Source organism: Carcharhinus amblyrhynchos, chromosome 18 (assembly GCF_965287045.1).
Source record: "Carcharhinus amblyrhynchos chromosome 18, sCarAmb.v2.hapA, whole genome shotgun sequence".
Lineage (NCBI taxonomy): Eukaryota > Metazoa > Chordata > Chondrichthyes > Carcharhiniformes > Carcharhinidae > Carcharhinus > Carcharhinus amblyrhynchos.
The window spans coordinates 26,234,079-26,253,209 of record NC_137341.1 but is presented as its reverse complement, the minus strand read 5'-3'; the positions used below and the strand labels follow the sequence as shown (position 1 = coordinate 26,253,209).

The window sequence follows — 19,131 nt, the reverse complement described above, 5'->3', positions numbered from 1 at the left end:
AACAACCTTATAGATCAACAACTCCATTCGCAAATTCTGACTCTTCATTATATCATCTCTATTAGAGAGCCACTTTTCCTCCTCTCCTTTACCTGGTGATGTACTGCGTTTCTTCCACTGTGTAGAAGCCACTAGCTGTTCCCCCTTCAATATAGGAAATATTATCAAATATCTGCAGGAAAAATAAAAATTAAAACTATCAAAAATTATACATTCATTTAATAGATATCAATTTGATAAAACTGAAATCTGTCTACAGTATAATGCATCTATCAACTCCTGTCTAAAGGGGGCAAATTACCACACCACATTAGATGAAATCAAAAATCCCAACTGGAGCTTCAAAGTAAAAGTCAGTCTAACAGTCCTATAAATATTCACAACGAGCTCTGAATTGCTATTTCAAAAGGGCTTTTGAAACTGACCATTCCAAACATCAAACTATCAAGAAAACATTAATACAACAGCAAAATACTGGAACCCAAATAGAAACAGAAAATGGTGGAAATACTCAGTAGGTCAGGAGGCATCTGTACCATTTTAGAGCTAATTAAGTGCTGTATTGGTGTCAATCATTTAAACACTACAATCATAACTTTAGTACTAAAACATTACACAACAAGGAAGCATACTGGGCTAGAATTCCCAAGAAGTAGCAATCACAGTCCACTCCTTTTAACTTACTCTTCTGACTTGGATCCTGAGGCCTTCTAATGCAGGGCAGCAACCTAGGGGCAAGTTAAACCAAAACCACTTTTGCCAGCAGTAGTTGCCATAAACCAAGGTCTCGATGATTAAATACCCAAAGTAAGTTGATAGGGTCATGGGGATCAGTGCCATTTTTACTCAGGCTCCTTCTAATTTTTCCTGGGTAATTATTCTGCTAGGACAGTCAGAACTATTCAAAGTCTCCGATTTAGAGTATCAGACGGTAATTGCCCATTGGAAGTTTAAACTTCCCAGGCAATTGTCATTGTTAAGAACCAGATCAGAAATTCCAAGGTATTTCACGAAGTTAGCCTAGACTCTAACGTTCACAGTTGACTTTGACATTTAGGGCGAGCATAAGATGTTTCACTCCAGGTATGATTCAAGTGACCCACTACGAAGCTTTCATCAAAACAAAATTTATTTAACAGTCAGAATATAATAAAACATTTAGCATAACTTTTACCAATTAAAATATATAAACATGACAAAATATAATTCTGAACAGCTAGCTATCTCAATTGTTCCAATTTAGCAGTACCCCCACAGATATGAATCCTTTCTTTAGAACCAGTTAGCACAAAAACCAAAGAAGCTTATGTAGGTACTAGATTTCCAGCCTTTTGACATTTCTGGAGAATGATCCAGACAGATACTTGTCTTCTAATTCTCATGCAGCAACTTCTAGAGAAAGCTCCACCTTCGAACAGTAGAATCTCAGAGTAAATGCCTTATTTCCAGTATCCACTTCAGCCAGAGCAAGAGGTAGAGAAAGCAACTCTTTCTAAAAATCTCAAAAGCAGATTAAACTCTGTGTAAGCCTAGCTCTACCCAGTCATATGACCTTACATGTCAATCAACTTCATCAAGGACTACTCTGCAATATCCCAGGGCAAAACACAAAACAGAACACTGCATTAATTCAGATTAAACAAATATTGCATCAATTAAGACCAATTATGTTGCTGCAGTAACATTACAGTTCTCCAGACAAAATGGCTCTGATAAAATGGAAGGGACGACTAACACATTAAGCATAGAAACATGATTAAAATGCATTTCTTAAAGGTACAGTATTGTCATACCGTGCAGTCCCTGTGCGAGGACTTCCACAGAGCCTCCCAATGCACACTGCCACACAACCACACATACGGTCTCCCACCTATACATGTCCTGGAGATCGGTATGCTTATACAAATCCTCAAGATGTAAGCAATTAAATGCACAAAGAACAAAGAAAATTGCAGGGCAGGAACAGGCCCTTCGGCCCTCCAAGTCTGCACCGACCATGCTCCCCGACTTAACTAAAACCCCCTACCCTTCTGGGGACCACATCCCTCTATTCCCATCCTATTCATGTATTTGTCAAGACGCCCCTTAACAGTCACCTCTGTATCCGCTTCCACTACCCCTCCTGGCAACGAGTTTCAGGCACCCACTATGTGTGTAAAAAATCTGCCTCATACATCTCCTTTAAACCTTGCCTCTCACACCTTAAACCTGTGCCCCCTAGTAATTGACTCTTCCACCCTGGGAAAAAGCTTCTGACTATCCACTTTGTCCACACCTCTCATAATTTTGTAGACTTCCATCAGGTCACCCCTCAACCTCCATCATTACAGTGAGAACAAACCAAGTTTCTCCAACCTCTCCTCATAGCTAATGCCCTCCATACCAGGCAACATCCTGGTAAATCTTTTCTGTACCCTCTCCAAAGGCTCCACATCGTTCTGGTAGTGTGGCAACCAGAATTGAACACTATATTCCAAGTGCAGCCTAACTAAAGTTCTATAAAGCTGCAACATGACTTGCCAATTTTTAAACTCAATGCCCTGGCCAATGAAGGCAAGCATGCCCTATGCATTCTTGACTACTTTCTCCACCTGCATTGCCACTTTCAGTGACCTGTGTACCTGTACACCCAGATCCCTCTGTTTATCAATACTCTTAAGGGTTCTGCCATTTACTGTATATTTCCCAACTGTATTAGACCTTCCAAAATGCATTACCTCACATTTATCCGAATTAAACTCCATCTGCCATCTCTTCGCCCAAGTCTCCAACTGATTTATATCCTGCTGTATCCTCTGATGGTCCTCATCACTATCCGCAAATCCACCAATCTTTGTGTTGTGAGTAAACTTACTAATCAAACCAGTTACATTTTCCTACAAATCATTTATATATATTACAAACAGCAAAGGTCCCAGCACTGATCCCTGAGGAATGCCACTTGTCACAGCCCTCTGTTCAGAAATGCACCATTCCACTGCTACTCTCAAAGGTCTTCTTTGACCAAGCCAGTTTTGTATCCACCTTGCCAGCTCACCTCTGATCCTATCAGACATCACCTTCTGCACCACTCTGCCATGAGGGACCTTGTCAAAGGACTTATTGAAGTCCATGTCCCCATCCTTATCAGTCATTGCTGAAGTCCACTGCCCTACCCTCATCAATCAACTTCATCATTTCCTCGAAAAATTCGATCAAGTTAGTGAGACACAAACTCCCCTTCACAAAATCAATTCGCCTCTCACAAACATGTCCGCTTATTTCCAAGTGGGAATAAATCCTGTCTCAAAGAATGCTCTCCAATAATTTCCCTACCACTGATGTAAGGCTCATTAGTCTGTAAGTGAGGTCATACCAATACAAACAGGCCACAGGGTTTGGCCTCAATCTTCAGTAACTTAACCGACCTTCATAAAGATGCTATAATTAATCTAAGCAAAGATAAGAATCTCCACTTTTCATCACCAGCAACAATTCTCTGGAAAGCATATTTGTGGAAACAGAGAAAGATAGAATCCACTCAACTGTGCTTGAAAATCTTGGTCTAGGCTTATCCATGAAGGCAGTTGCTTTGGTATATTGATAATGTCTATTACTTCCAATTAATCAGTATAAAAAAAAGGAAGACACTGGATGAAAGTAAATGGTATACAATAGTGAATAATTCACATTAATCAGGCACATTCCACAATTGAGACAATACCGATACCGAAATTACCTTCTATACTTAACCACATACTGACCAAACTAAATTCTTCGCTCTCATCGCCCATTTCCTCACGGATTGTCCTGCACTGCGCACCGAGGAAATTCCGGAGATTGACAGCATGGATAGCAGCACAAGCTTTCTTATCCATAGTAGCCTCTTGTCCTATCCAGTAGAAAATTTGCCAGTTCAAAGCACCGTTTTCATCAAGGATTGTCTGCAAAATATGATAGCATTAAGCATTACAAAACAAAACTTCAAAACCATTAAAAAAAGGGCCAAAGAGTGAAAGGTTGTTTCCAATGGTTGGCAACTGGATAACAAAAATTCACCATCGGCACAAGAACTACAGAAGTTCAAGAGGGTCCACCACGATATTCTCAAAGAACTTACAAAAAGTCTATTAATTCAGGATTATCAATAGATGAATATGGATGGTGGGAAGAGGGGGGTTGTATCGAATGTATCATTTGATAGTTAAGCACATAGATGTGAAGGGCATTGATTAAATGGTTACTTGAGCATATATAAAGAGAACTGACACAGCATAGCAGAGTCAGGAGATTTATACCTATAAAGTTTCATTGCAAATAAATCTATTCCAAGTGCTGGTTAGGTGCATTGGCCATGCTAAATTCTCCCTCAGTGTACCCAAACAGGCACAGAGTGTGGCAACTAGGGGATTTTCACAGTAATTTCATCGTAGTGTTAATGTAAGCCTATTTGTGACACTAATAAATAAACTAAAAAAACTAAAACTAAAGACGGGCTCTGATGATTTCCCTCAACTAGCCATCAGGAATATAACAAAAGATGCAGGAAATATTTCCACATACACAGTTGGTGGACCATGGAACACATCACAAGTTGTAGAATCGATAACATCATCAACAAGGAAATTGGTTTTTTGAAACTGGCAAATTATTAAGGGAAGCAGAGAAATGGGTTTGCAGTAGGTTGCTCCAACTAAAAAGTTGGCACTAGCACAATTAGCTGAGTGATTTCCCTCAGCAGTGTAATTGTTATAATTGTACACTTGGAGAATCAACATACAAAAGTGATGAAGAGAAGATGCAAGTTTAATGGTGTCTTTAAGTTTCCAAACCAAAGCTGTTGAGACGTCAAGGGAAATAGTAGGTAAATGTACCGTTTAGTATAAAACTGAGTTATACAGCTTGGTAAGGCAGCAGTAAGCAGCTATACTTAGCCACACTGTTCTTGGGTGAGTTCGAGAGCTTGTGGGGAGGGACAAGAAAGTAAGTGAGAATAATGGTTTCTACTCGCAGGGTTTTTCGAAGCATGTGAATTATGCAAATATCAAGGAAAACAAACACTGGTACTACCTTTCAGGGTGAAATAGTCCACCACTACTCAGTCTGGGTTCATCTGTGACGAATAGCCACTCAGATACTGAAACTTCCCAACGTCTGTGGGAATACATACCATTACAAGATAGCATTTAAGAGGGGTGGGATAGAAGGCCAGGGAAGAGCTTGCAAGCAGCAGCAGCATTCAGTTATATCTCAAAAGAGAGCTAATTTTTCAAAATAGGATGGACATGGGACATGGCAATGTGTCAACAGTTAGTTATATTTTTAGAACTTATTCTGTCGTGAAATCTCATGGAATACAAGTGGAGGAGGCAGGTTAGATGCGAAATTAGCTCAGTAACAGGAAAAAGAGGTAATGGTCGATGAATGTTTTCTGCAAATGGAAAACAGCTTTCAGTGATGTTCCACAGGGCTCAGTGTCAGGGCCCTTACTGTTTGTTGTATATATTAATTATTTAGACTTAAATCTGAGTGGCACAATTGAGAAATTTGCAGGTGACACTGAAATTGGCTGTGTAGTTGATTGTGAAGAGGATTGGTGTCAACTCCAGTGTCAATGGAGTTTGATATCAATGGTTTCATTGAATTGGCAGAAAAGTGGCAAATAGAATTCAGTCTGGGAAATTGAGGTAATGCATTTGAGGAGGGCAAAGTAAGGGAATACTCAGTAAATGAATAGATATTGAGAAGGTTTGAGGAAGTGAGACACTCCAGAGTGCCTGTCTACAAGTTCACGAAGGTGGCAGGACTAGTGGGCAAAATGGTCAAGAAAGAATATGGAATATTTTCCTTTATTGGGCGAGGTATTGAATAGCAGGGATGTTATGATGAAACTGTGTGAAATGTTGGTTCGGCAACAGCTGGTGTTTTGGATTCCACATTATGGGAAAGGTCATAATCATTCTGGAGAGAATGCAGAGGCGATTTATAAGCATGTTGCCAGGGCTTGAAAACTGCAGCAACGCAGAGATTGAATAGGCTAGGATTGTTTTCCTTAGAATAGAAGAGGCTAAGGGGTGACCTAATTGAGGTGTGCAAAATTATGAGGGACCTAGACTGGGTAGACAGGAAAGACTTTCCCACCCCAACCTATTAATTTTTTGGCAAGTCGGGCCAGGAGAATTGCGCATGTTTCAATGACAGTATCCAGCGCAGTCGGGACCACACTGGAATTCAGTGTGGAAACTGGCAGAACAACAGGTAAGTGATTTTATTCTATTTTTAATGTAATTTAAATGTCATTATCGGGCCTAGGACTGGATTTTCTAGGCCCAATAACATCTCCCAACCTGTCGGTACAATTTAATTCCGGCAGTGTTTAGAGTAGTTCTCTACTTTGGGGGAACTGGCAGGAGACCCCACTGGACTGAATGAGGGGCAATCGGGACCCCTCAAGGAGTCAGCACAGTAAGACATTGATCTGTTTATGGACAATGCCTGCTAAAAACCCGAATCGTACCTTGTCACAAAGTGCATCCTTGTGAATACCAACAGGGCAGAAAAAAAAGCAAAAAGGAGATGTTTTTAATCTTATCGAAATGAAACTGACAAAATTTTCAACTGAGCAAAATTCATGTCTGAACATTTACATGAATTCTACTGAATTGAAAATTTTATTATTCTGTTTCCGGTTATAGTTACCTTCAGCACAATATAACAGTCTGCTTCGTAGAACTTTCCATGAAAAGCCTCATCAATTTGACTTGGAATAAAATTCTCAATATGCCAAACCGTAACCCCTGGAATCTGACCAATATCCTCAGTGAAGAACTCAGAGTAATCAAGTGGAGGCTTCTCAAGACCTTGATCCCAGCGCCTGGTCTTCAAGTCTGTGCTCTTCACTTCCCCCACCTCCTGCAAGTAAACAGATGCCTTAGTAATGGAAAAAACAATTTTAATGCCAACTTATCAGTATTTACAATTGAAGGACAAAGAAAGTTAATGTACCTCACCATTGCAGTGAAAACTCATTAGGTCGTTCAATGGGTAAATACTGTTTGAGATGCACTGCTAAGGTACACAGTTCAAGGCAGGCCATATTTGATCTCCAATCTATTAGAGTACTACAACTCCACAGTTTCGAGGAAAAGAACTATATTCAAAATAGTCAATATCCGGCAAAGATAAGCTTGGTATCACTTATGGTGTCTCCTGTAATTGAACAACTGCTGGTCTAGATTCACAAATAAAAAGTGGGCAGATTGCAGGAGTATTAGTACATTCAAGGAAGGACAGCAAGAATTTGATGAAGAAAAATGCAAATTATGATTTGGTAGTGGAACATGAGGCTGATATCTCACCAACAAATCCGTTCTCTTGTAGCATCCCTTTTAGACAATTCCACACCGAAAAATATATTTTTTGTATGCTAATAAAGTCTACTGAAAAGAGGAATCATTTTCAAAAGTAACCATGGCCAGAATTTAATGATCGCTGTGATGGGTTCATACACTGGCAAGTGAGCACTGGCAACCCCTCCAAGGCCATTCGGGCCTTCGCCTGATGCAATTTAATATCAGTCTGGCAATAAGTTCCTCATCATAGTCAGGGGGTTTCCCACCTCAAAGCTGATAGCCAGAGGCATGCAGTTCTTCAGTACTGGCAACACTACTGGGAATTGTGGCCACTATCAGACTTGCAGTAGACCCAGGCTCTAAAATGTCACCCTGGAGTGAAGTTAAGTGAGACAAAATTGCTAAGGCCAGTCAGGGAGGTCCTGGAAGGGGTTCATGGGAGTTCATGAGAGGGAGGAAGGTGAGTATAAAGGGAAGGCAAGGGTCTTCACACCAGGAGATCTCTGTTGGGCATAGGGTGCTGAAATATGAGACTACCCCCTCGCCAAGCCTTAAGCATGACTGCTAGGGTTTACCTGGCAAGTTGCCCACAAGTACAATACCAGCCGTTATGGGATGAGGCTCTTTAGTGGACCTTAAATGGCCACTTAAGGACTTCCATTTACCAGCAGCAGGAAGGCCAAGCTTGATCTTTCCCACCCTGGACTTAAACCAGGAGGGTTAGGAAAGTGATGGAATCTCTACCCGCACCTTCACACTCGATTATATAGGCCCCCATCTCCAACGCACCTACATGGTTAGGAGGAGCAGTAAATTCCACCCCATGTCCAACTGTCTCAGTAGTAGCATTCTGACTCCAAGAGTCAGATGATTGTGGGTAGAATCTTCCAGCTCTGCCCACCACTGGGATTGTCAGATCCCACTGAAAGTCAATGGACACTTAGTTGTCCCACTGCATTTCCCCATGGCGGGTCCTGCCATAGTGGGGTTGGAAAATCTGGGCCTGAGTGTTCAAGCACTCTAGGAACTGGTGCCCAAATCAAAGCTGACAACGAGGTGTTGCATTTTTGTAACTGGCATCCTCATTCAACTACTTAAAAACATAAGAATTCTCCCACTGTCCTAGGCAACACGCATGTTAATATTCATTTTCAAATTAGTTGATGTCACAACTGCACAATGAGAAAAGCAAGAAACAATTGGTGACATTTTTCACTATAAAGGGGAAAAAAGAAACCAATAGATATTAAAATCCTGATCGACACAAATGCTGGGATGGATAAAATGATGAGTGAATCTCACAGAACTAGATACATGTAACAAATAGAAAATATCCTGGAGAGGTTGACTGTTTTAAGTGCAACACTGCTCATTGTCTAAAAACACAATCTTATAGATTAAGCATTTTCCAAGAATAATATGCAGAAATCTGCCAATGATCCCAAAATGCACAATCTATATAAGCGAGCTTGAAATGGTTATACAGACTTACACATTAAAAGCCTGTAACATCAATAGTTTTCTGCATCAATTTTGCTACATGCTTTCAAAGATTAAAATTATTCCTTTACGACTTGCCTCCAATTTTTTGTTTTTTTCCTGGGCCACATCACTCATTCCTTTCAGCACTTGTTTGGCCTGGTCATCTTGAGTGGAGTCCTTCCTTCTCCGCAGACGCATTTTGCGGGCTATTGGATCACGAGCAGTGACTCCTATTGTCAGGAAAAAACAATCAACCATTAAATTCAACACCTTGTGTTTAACCCCATTCTCCTAACATATGGTTGTTGGGTAGGGACACATGATCCTAACTAGATCATATAGCCTGATGATGTACCAGTCATAGTTTGTGTGTGAAAAACAACCACTTGAGGTACTGAAAAACTTTGAACACCCAGAAATACATACAATACTCCAGAAGGATTTAGTCAGAAGGGATACAGAAAGAGCACCCAGGAAAAGTGGTGCAGTAGAATTTGTACCTGAGGCACATTATCAAACCAGACTAAATCAAGTTCACTTTATATTTAATCCATGGTGCCCTTCATCTGGGAATGTTGGATAGAGTATTGAAATAGTGCTTCCCTGCATTAACACCATTCACCTTGAGAAAATGTTACAGACATCATGTGGTGTCACTGCCACTGATGGCCTGTAACAGTTTTTGATACTATCTGTACTCTGCTCATCACACATGTCCAGCATTGTGCTCCAGCTCACTACCCCCTCCCCACGAAGTGTAATGCACACTATACTACTGTTCCCTCATATCAGTGCTCACTGCTGAATCAATCCAAAAGCAAGGAGCAATCCTATAACTTACAGACACAACTTTATATGCAATTCTTGTAATGAAGTTTTCCCTACATCTGTGCACAATATACTCAATTGGCATCCGGATCATGCCATATTAGAGGTAGCTAAACATCTCCGAAGGAATTTTCCATTCTTAAACTGTTGACAGTTAACTGTCACCATTCCAGGTCATACTGTGACAATGAAGTAGCATTTCACCGTTTGAAGTGAACAATGTCACAGTTCCTGCCACGTAGCAGTTTCCAAATCTTCAATGAAATTACTACATAATTTCAGCCTAAATCCTAATATTTAAAGAGTTCTCATTTTTCTATATTTGGTGTTTTGTTTTCCCATTATCTTACCATTCCTTCATTGATCTTCACAAGTCTCCACTCCAACTCTGGCTGCATTTCCGTTGTAAGAAGTCTCAACACCAGGTTAAAATCCAACAGGTTTATTTGTAGCAAACGCCACTAGCTTTCAGAACTGGGTGTTCCTTCGTCAGTTCCAAAAGCCAGTGGTGTTTGCTACAAATTAACCTGTTGGACTTTAACCTGGTGTTCTGAGACTTACCCCAGTCCAAAGCTGGCATCTCCACATCATGCAGTTCCACCTCCAGCCCTGGCTCCCTTTCTCTCACTTCCAGCTGTGCTCCCAGACTTCCTTCCATTTTGTCCTTTCAATTAACACTGTTACCCTCCTCCAAAATGCTTCAGCTTTATCAGTCTGCCCATACTCACCTGGCTCCCCATTTCCTCAGTTTCCACTAAATTATCATTTTAATTTTCAAACAGCTAATCAACGAAGCATATCAAATTGGCATTCAGAGCCTGGTAAGCAAGGAACACCATGCAAATGTTTGATCTTTGTACATTTAAAATACAAATCTAAACCAGGAAAAAGCCTACTTTAAAAATGGGTTAGAAAATACTCTTACAAATTGTATTTAAAGTTTTATTCCAGATAAGCATGAAGTACAACATATCAATTTGTAAGAAGTCTGGGAGTGGGGCTAGGGGTGAAGAATAGCAGTTAATGGGAGGGAAAGGGAAATCACGTGGAGGCACGAATTATTGGGAGGGCAGGAAGAAAATTGTAACAAGAACCGGGTTTAAGTGCCTACATTCTAATCCTGCTGTGACCCACTTCTTCTCCACACCTTCCTGGTGATGATCCTGACTCCACCTGACCCAAGAGTTTTTGTTAGGCATTGCTTCTTTCACTAACCTTCAGTATCTCACTGCTGGAAACTACTGAGTGGGCTCCAGCCCCTCAACCTCCTGTCACATTTTGTTGCTCACATCCCCTTCGTGATAGATAGGGTGTCTTCCAACTCACTCTGAGCAATGCCACAGGACACCAATATCTATAGATGATTGAACAAAGTATCCTTTGGAGCTGGAGGGTTCAGTGTATAAGAATAACTATACCTCCGCCAGCTGCTGCTACTGTGGCTGGTGATGCACCAGCCAATCGAAGCTGGTTCTGCAAGGAGAAATCAATGTTGTAAAACTCTGCTGTCTGATCAACTGGTTTAGGAGGCATAACCAAATTAGGGTTCTCCCGAACATCCAGAGCCTAAGATATAAAACAGCAACAACATACAATCAGTATTTCCCGCAACATAAATTCTCCGTGACTTCTGCATGCTGTTGATTTACCTCTACGTTTCAGCACTCTTGTTTCACATATTCATCCAATCTTTAATACATATTTTCAGATAATCTTTCTAAATTTATTTTTTTAATTAATTTCCATTCATGCCTTCTAGTTCTCTATCTAGGCCTACTTTGAAATTATCCGGATTACTGCCTAATAATCTACTTTAAGAGTGTAAAGCTTTCTGTAATGTTTCATCATAACTAATTTCCTTTTTACTCATTACTGTTCTTTACCTCACTTTCTTTTTTTAATGCTATCCTTGAACCTAACTCTGACCAAGCTTTTTTTCATCTGGTTTAATATTTATGTTTTTGCCCGGTATCATTTCTTATTTTATTACACTCCTATGAAGCTGTTTATTACATTAAAAGCACCATACAAGTTGCTGCTGTTCTTCTATCGCACAAGTATCTATATTTCTGAGAGAAATAGTGAAAATCAACTGCTACTTCCCAGATCTTTTGCCTTGTCATTTGTTGAAAAAAAGTTCTAACAGGTTATGCAAAAATAGAGCACACTGATTCAATTCTCTAAATTATGATGTGAACACTACAATTGGCCTAAAAATTGTGTGTTAGGGAAACAGTGCTGGATGGAGAAAATTACTAATACAGAATTCCAAAGCAACAGCTTGGAGGAAAAACATAAAAGACATTCTGTAGAGCAAAAATCAAACTTGATGGAAAATATCCAGTTGAACAACAGCATTGAAGTCTTCAAGTTTGATTGATAAAAGACATGCATTTATCCTGTATCCTATATCTGAGGTCATCATTGCTGACGTCAGAGCAGCCTTTTCAAAAGTTAACCCACAGAAAGCAACTGGCCCAGATGGGGTACCCAGTTGAGCACTCAGGGCCTGCATGGACCAGCTGGCGGGGGGGTACTTTAGACATCTTCAACCTCTCTCTACACCAATCTGAGGTCCCTATTGCTTCAAGAAGACAACCATCATCCAGCACCAAAGAAAAGCCAGGCAGCAATGCTTAATGACTATCGTCTGGTGACTCTAACATCTATCACTACGAAGTGCTTCAAAAGGTTAGTCATGGCACAAATCAATTCCTGCTTCCCAGATTGCCCGGATCCACTACAGTTTTCCTATCGCTGCAACAGGTCCACTGCAGACGCCATCTCCCTGACCCTATACACAACCCTGGAACACCCTAGATAACAAAGACACCTATGTCAGACTCCTGTTCATAGATTACAGCACAGCCTTTAAGACCATTATTCCTTCGAGATTCATATCCAAACTTCGTGGCCTGAGGCTCAGCTGCCCCCTCTACAACTGGATCCTAGACTTCCTAACCCACAGACTGCAGTCAGCAAGGATATGCTATAACACCACCTCCACAATCATCCTCAACACTAGTGCTCTGCAAGGCTGTGTCCTCAGTCCCATACTATACTCCTTATATACCAATGACTGTATAACTAAATTCCCCTCCAACTCGACTTTCAAGTTTGCCGATGACACCACCATTGTGGGTCAGATCTCAAACAATGACGAGACACAGTTCAGGAAAGAGATAGAGAATCTGGTGAACTGATGCAACGACAATAATCTTTCCCCCAATGTCAATAAAACAAAGGTGACAGTCATCAACTTCAGGAAGCATAGTGGAGGACATGCCTCTGTCTACATCAATGGGGACAAAGTAGAAATGGTTGAGAGCTTCAAGTTTTTAGGTATACAGATCACCAATAACCTGTCCTGGTCCCTCCATGCAGACACGATAATTAAGAAAATCCACCAATGCCTCTACTTTCTCAAGAGACTAAGGGAATTTTGCATGTCCACTGCAACTCTCACCAACTTCTACAAATGCCCCATAGAAAGCATTTGTTCCAGTTGTATCAGTTTAGTATGGCTCCTGCTCTGTCCAAGATCACAAGAAACTACAAAGGGCTGTGAATGAAGCCCAGTCCGTCACTCAAACCAGTCTGAGGGCATGTACCAATCGACTCAAAAACAGCTTCTTCCATGCTGCCATCAGACTTTTAAATGGGCCTACCTCGTATAAAGTTGGTCTTTCTCTACACCCTAGCTGCGACTGTAACACTTCATTCTGCACTCCTTTCCTTCCCTATGTACTGTATGTTTTGTCTGTATAGCACACAAGAAACAATACTTTTCACTGTATACTAATACATGTGACAATAATAAATCAAATCAAATTATGTAGAGCCTAATGGCATCTCAAAATATTGCAAGGGCTTATCATGCAGTGAATTTCATGGGGGTAGGGTGACAACTACAGTTGTCTGTGAAATGGACAGGTTTGCTGATGTCACTAGATGCGTAACCTAGTGGTCCAGGTTAATACCCTGGGCACATAGGTTTGCATCCTATCAAAACAGTCAGCGGAAAAGTCTGGAAAGCCAGTAGTGGTGCCATCAAACTTTCAATTGTCATAAAAAACAATCAAGTTCACTCATGTCCTTGAGGGAAGGAAATCTGCCTTCCTTATCCAGATGGGACTCCAGAAGTGGCTGACCGTAATTCCCTCTGAAATGCCCTAGCATGCTACACAGTTCAAGGGCAATAAGGATGAGTAACAAAGGCAGGCTTTGCCAGAGACACACACATCCCAAGACAGAATTTAAAAACACTCCAGGCTTATTACTTGTGTAATGTAACAACATATGTAATAAAATTTCCCAAACTGCTTCACAGGAGCATTGTAAAGCAAAATTTGAAACATAGCTACACAAGGGTATAGGAAGATAAATGATCAAATGATTAGTTAAAGAGATAGGTTTTAAGGCACATCTGAAAAAAAGAAAAAGCAGCAAGGTTGTGGTGGCTTAGGGAAGAGGTTTGGGGGTTTAAAAGTCTAGAAAACTGAAGATGTGGCCAGCAATGGTGGAGTAATTAAAATCAAACTGAGGAGGAGTGAAGTCATGTGAAATTATGGAGATGGGAACTGGCAATCTCAGAGATGACGGAAACGTAAGATCAGAAGCTTATGTCTATATGAAATAGGACACCATGGTTCAGCACCAGATGGTTGCATAGAAAAGGATGGAGTAGGTAGATACGGAATTATGTTACAGGCACTATTGAAATTCACTTTTCCCAATATCAAATTGGGAGGAAATTTCTGCATAATCAGTAGGAAAGGAAGTCTGACAATTTAGTGACAGTGGAGGATGCAAGAGAGGTGGCAGTGAGGTCTAACAGGGTGTCATCAGCATACTTGCAAAAACAAAAGCTGAGATTTTAGATGTTGCTGCCGTGGGACAGCATGTAGATGAGAGAGAGGGCCAAGGATGGATCCTTGTGAGATACCAACAGCATGGGAGTCAGAAGAGAATCGATTTTATGTGATTCTGTGACTCTGATCAAACACAAGAATGTAATCAGATGTGCAGTTCCAACTGGTAGAGAGGCAGTAAAGGAGATTGATGCGGTCAACTATGTCAAAGGCTGAAGACATGTTGAGAAGAGAAAGAAACTACTAGTTTATCTTTGTCATGTCACAAGCAGTGGTTAGCAATGCTGCTTCACAGTGCCAAGGACTCAGGTTCAATTCCGGCCTCGGGTCCCCGTCTGTGTGCAGTTTGCACATCCTCCCCATGTCTGCATGGGTTTCGACCAGGTAATCCTGTTTCCTCCCACAGTCCGAAGATGTGCTATTGATTGGTCATGTTAAATTGACACTAGTGTCGGGGTAAATACGTGGCGTTACAGCATTGGGGCCTGGGTCGGATTATGATCGGTGCAGATTCGGTGGGCCAAATGGCCTCCTTCTGGCTGTCGGGATTCTATAATTATAAAAGGGGTAATTTGTGATCTTGATAAAGAGGCAATTTGATACTGTAGCAGGTTAGTAACCTGATAGGGGTGAGTTCTGGGAAGGATAGGAAAGGATTTGGGAGGCAAAATATTTGAGGACTTGCAGTAAGAAAGAATAGTTGGAGATGGGGTAGGAATTGCAAAAGACAGTGGGGTCTTGGGTTGGATTATTGAGCAGAGGGATGATGAAGGGGGAAGCAAAGTTCAGAGCTGGCATCCATGAATTACAATTGGAAGAATGACCTGTTGAGGAAGCTGTTACCAAGAATCTTTTGGAAGCACTGCTTGAGAAGACCACTAGAAAATTCTGTTCCTTTCCAAATAGATCTTTGGATATTTGAATGTCCAGTAGAACTACAATTACAAACAGTAGGACTTCAGTTAAAAGTCTGCATCCCCAACTTGCTCTGTACTGGAATGTCAGCCTAACTTGTGCACTCTTGCTAAAATTAGCCTTTTCTGCCTTTCTTCCAACCAACTAGGGAACACTTTACCAATCATACACTAATGTGAAAACTGACTATTCCTGGAGTTCGAACATTACCCTCATGTATAATTAAGGTGCAAGTAGCTACATTTGCCAAGTATGACAACATGTTACCAAAGTTAAAAAGTCTAAAGGAAATTCAATAAAAATTGTTTGCTGAAATTACCCTTACCTCTAGATCTGTAAGGAAATGGATGGCTTCAGGTAAAGTGACCAGGCGATTTTTATTGAGAACGAGCTTCTTCAATTTTCCACATCTGCAAGATGTCCAAGTTAAAATTTCCAATTTTTGAAAGGCAGACAGAAAATTCTTCCAATTGCTCTATTTGCAAATTTACTCTACACAGACTAGACAGCCACAGATGCAATCTCTGGGTCTGCACCATTAGCAAATCCAAGTAAAGCCAGTTAGCAGGAACAGCACTACAATCGTTCAAGGTTAGAAGGATTGGGGATATTAAAATCAGCAAAGGAGGACAATATCCTTGACTGCCAACCGATGACTTCTGCTGGAAAAGGCATACACAGATGTCAAGTGGAGATAGGATCAAGCCTGGCTGTAATGCCCTATAAGTACAAAAAATTCTGGTGATCTTTGTTGCCTCAGTACTGATATGGAACATAGTCACTTGGGGAAGAAATTGAAGTGCTATGGGTCCTTTATCCTCCCCTCTTCTGTTCAAATGAATAGCACCCAACATGACTTGAAGATCAAGGAAATAAATTCATTTTGAACTCTGTTAGCACGACATGTAGACATTCAAGCTGAAGCTGAGTAAAGAACAAAGTTCATACCTGCATAAACTTTCTGGGACGAGCTCAAGGTTATTATTGGCTGCCATAAATTCCTCTAAACTCGCCAGTTTTCCAATGCCTGATGGGATCCCATCGAAATCCAGCTTGTTCGAGTTCAAATATAATTTCTTTAGCTTCGTCAACTTGCAAATAGCTGACTGAAGAGGAAAAAATACACATCATTTCAGAGCTGTACAGATTCCAAACTTACATTTAGTAATTTGCCACCCTCAGTACACATAATTTGTCAGTCATTTCATCACCATCATAGTGCATAGTACCCAAAATAGTTAGTGGAGTATTGAATTTTATCTCAGGGCCTCAACTTGCAAAGCCTTGGTCAAGACTTCATCTGGACTACTGCATTCAATTCTGAGAACCACTCCTCAGCACAGATATACTAGCATCAGAGGAGGTACAATGTAAATTCACCAGATTGATAGAAAGTTAAGTTACAAATATAGAAAGCATAAACATAGTTCATGTGTCCTTGAATTAAACAGTAGATTTAACTGAGGTGTTAAAGGTGATTAAAGGATTTGATAGATAACTCCGGTGAAGCTATTTCTTCTGGTGGGAGGATCTGGAACAACAGTACGTATTCTTAAGATCAGAACTAAGCCATTTAGAAGTGAAATCTGGAAATATTCTTTCATGACGGACAGAGGAAATCTCTCCTTCAAAATCTCTGATGATAGGCCAGTTGAAAATTTTAAGACAGACTGTTAAGATTTCTTTCTGGCAACAGTATCAAAGACAGTTAAATCAACTGGAGATACAGATTAGCTATGACCTAATCGAATGGCAAAACAGGTCCCCTCCTGTTCTATCCTGCAATGAATCATTATCATAGAGTAATTATAGGACTAGAGAGCAGTTGGTCCATTGAGTCCATGCTGGCTAATCACAGAGCAAGAGTCAGTGTCCCCTACTCCTCTCCCACTCAATCCCCAGAGCTCTACAACATTATATCCTGTCCGATTTCCTCCCACCAACCCCCTGGGCAGCAAGTTCCAGGTCATTATCACTCATTGTATAAAATCGCTCTTCCTCACATTCCCCTGCATCTTTTGCCCAAATGATTTGACAAGGCCTTCTTAGTACACAAGAGTTCTTGATTTCAATGCACCAGGAATCAATAAATTGGGCTGCACACTTGTATCAACTGGAGGTTTGACCCATATTTCCTGCACAAGTAGTAGGAAAAGTTGTATGTAGCAAACTGACAGCCTGACACCAGTTTAAAGGAAGCAGTACAGTCAATGTTAATGCAATCACTTTAAATGCATTAGGTTTCTACTTGGAAATGAAAGCTGCTGCTGTGATTTTTTTTACACAAAAGTAAGTCATATTAACTCCAATCAAAATTGTTCATATGCATTTTCCCTCACTCCTAATAAATCACACATATGCAGTTTCAAAATGAGCTTCAGATTTCAATATAAATTTTTAAAATGTGCTATTTAGACCAGTGAAGACAGAGTATTCACTGTTATACTGCAGCGAAGCATGTTCTCACACTAGCATTAAACTGTTACCTGTAGCAGTCTCACATCAATTCACGTCAGGGCAGCACCAGTGCCAATATATTCATTTCTGGTCTTAACACCTGTCGGTGTCTAATGACACTTCAGCTATCCATATTCAAGGATAACAGTTTTGTTTTAGTTTGGTTTTACTGAGCTGAATTGACCTCAAATGAGGTGATCCAATAGAAAGTTATAGATGCATGCCACCTGCCAGTCACATCAACAAACAGCCAAAGTATCACATCCCAGTCTATCCAAATATGGTGCATGTTCCCTGATGCCTAAAGGGATTTCAGAATTTTAGGTAGAGGCCAAGTTTGCAGGAATGACATGGATGATGATTATTCCAAATGGAAATAACATGCTGCAAAGGCATATTGCCTAAATGAACAGTGAACTGCAAATATCACTAGACGCCCTCATTGTGGGGAGCAACCTTGACAGCAGGTGACATACCAACATGAAACATTTCTTTATCCTAGTCATGGGGCAAACTGTTCTTCATCTTTTCTTAAAGAGGCCTGAGCTAAGGAAGAACATTTCATTCCACACAGAATAAGATTAAATCTGAAACTTCAATATTTGATTTCTATTGTAAGTGTATTAGTGTTATCAAGCAGCATTTGTTTAGCAATAATCTGCTCAATGACACTCAAGTTTGGCTTCTGCAAGGTCACTCAGCTCTTGATCTCATTACATGCTTGCTTTATACATGGACAAAAGAGCTGAACTCTTGACATCAGGGCAACAGTTGACCAAGTATGGCAAAAAGGAGCCCTAGCAAAACTGAAGTCAATAGGAGTCAATCGAAAAACTCTCTGCTGGTTGGAATCAAAGGAAGACAGTTGAGTGGTGGTAGGCCAATTATCAGCCTCAGAACATTACTGCAGGAGTTCCTCAGGGTAATGTCCTAGGCCCAACCATCTTCAACTGCTTCATCAATGACCTTCCTTCCATCATAAGGTCACCACTGCACGTTAGACAATATCCAGGCTTAGGCTGACAAATGATAAATAACATTTGCACCACTCAAGTATCAGGCAATGGCCATCCCCAAAAAGAGAACTGAACCATCACCCCATGAATTCCAATAGCATTACCATTGCTGAACCCAATAATGTCAGCATCTTGGTGGTTACCATTGACCAGAGACTGAACTGGACTAGCTATATAAATACTGCAGCTACAAGAACAAGTCAGAGGATAAGAACCCTGCAACAAGTAACT

At 40.7% G+C, this 19,131-nt stretch overlaps 1 protein-coding gene across 1 annotated transcript in view; it reads right to left on the bottom strand.

Moving 5' to 3' along the window:
* The window catches only part of flii (FLII actin remodeling protein), a 68,577-nt gene that overhangs the window by 36,722 nt on the left and 12,724 nt on the right, over positions 1-19,131 (bottom strand). Inside the window, exons 9-15 of the mRNA XM_080206620.1 lie at positions 16,376-16,533; positions 15,753-15,837; positions 11,060-11,207; positions 8,910-9,043; positions 6,679-6,891; positions 3,744-3,923; positions 93-172 (exon numbers count right to left, since the gene is read on the bottom strand). Coding sequence (XP_080062746.1) covers positions 93-172; positions 3,744-3,923; positions 6,679-6,891; positions 8,910-9,043; positions 11,060-11,207; positions 15,753-15,837; positions 16,376-16,533 — 998 coding nt within the window. The remainder of the gene's footprint in view (positions 1-92; positions 173-3,743; positions 3,924-6,678; positions 6,892-8,909; positions 9,044-11,059; positions 11,208-15,752; positions 15,838-16,375; positions 16,534-19,131) is intronic.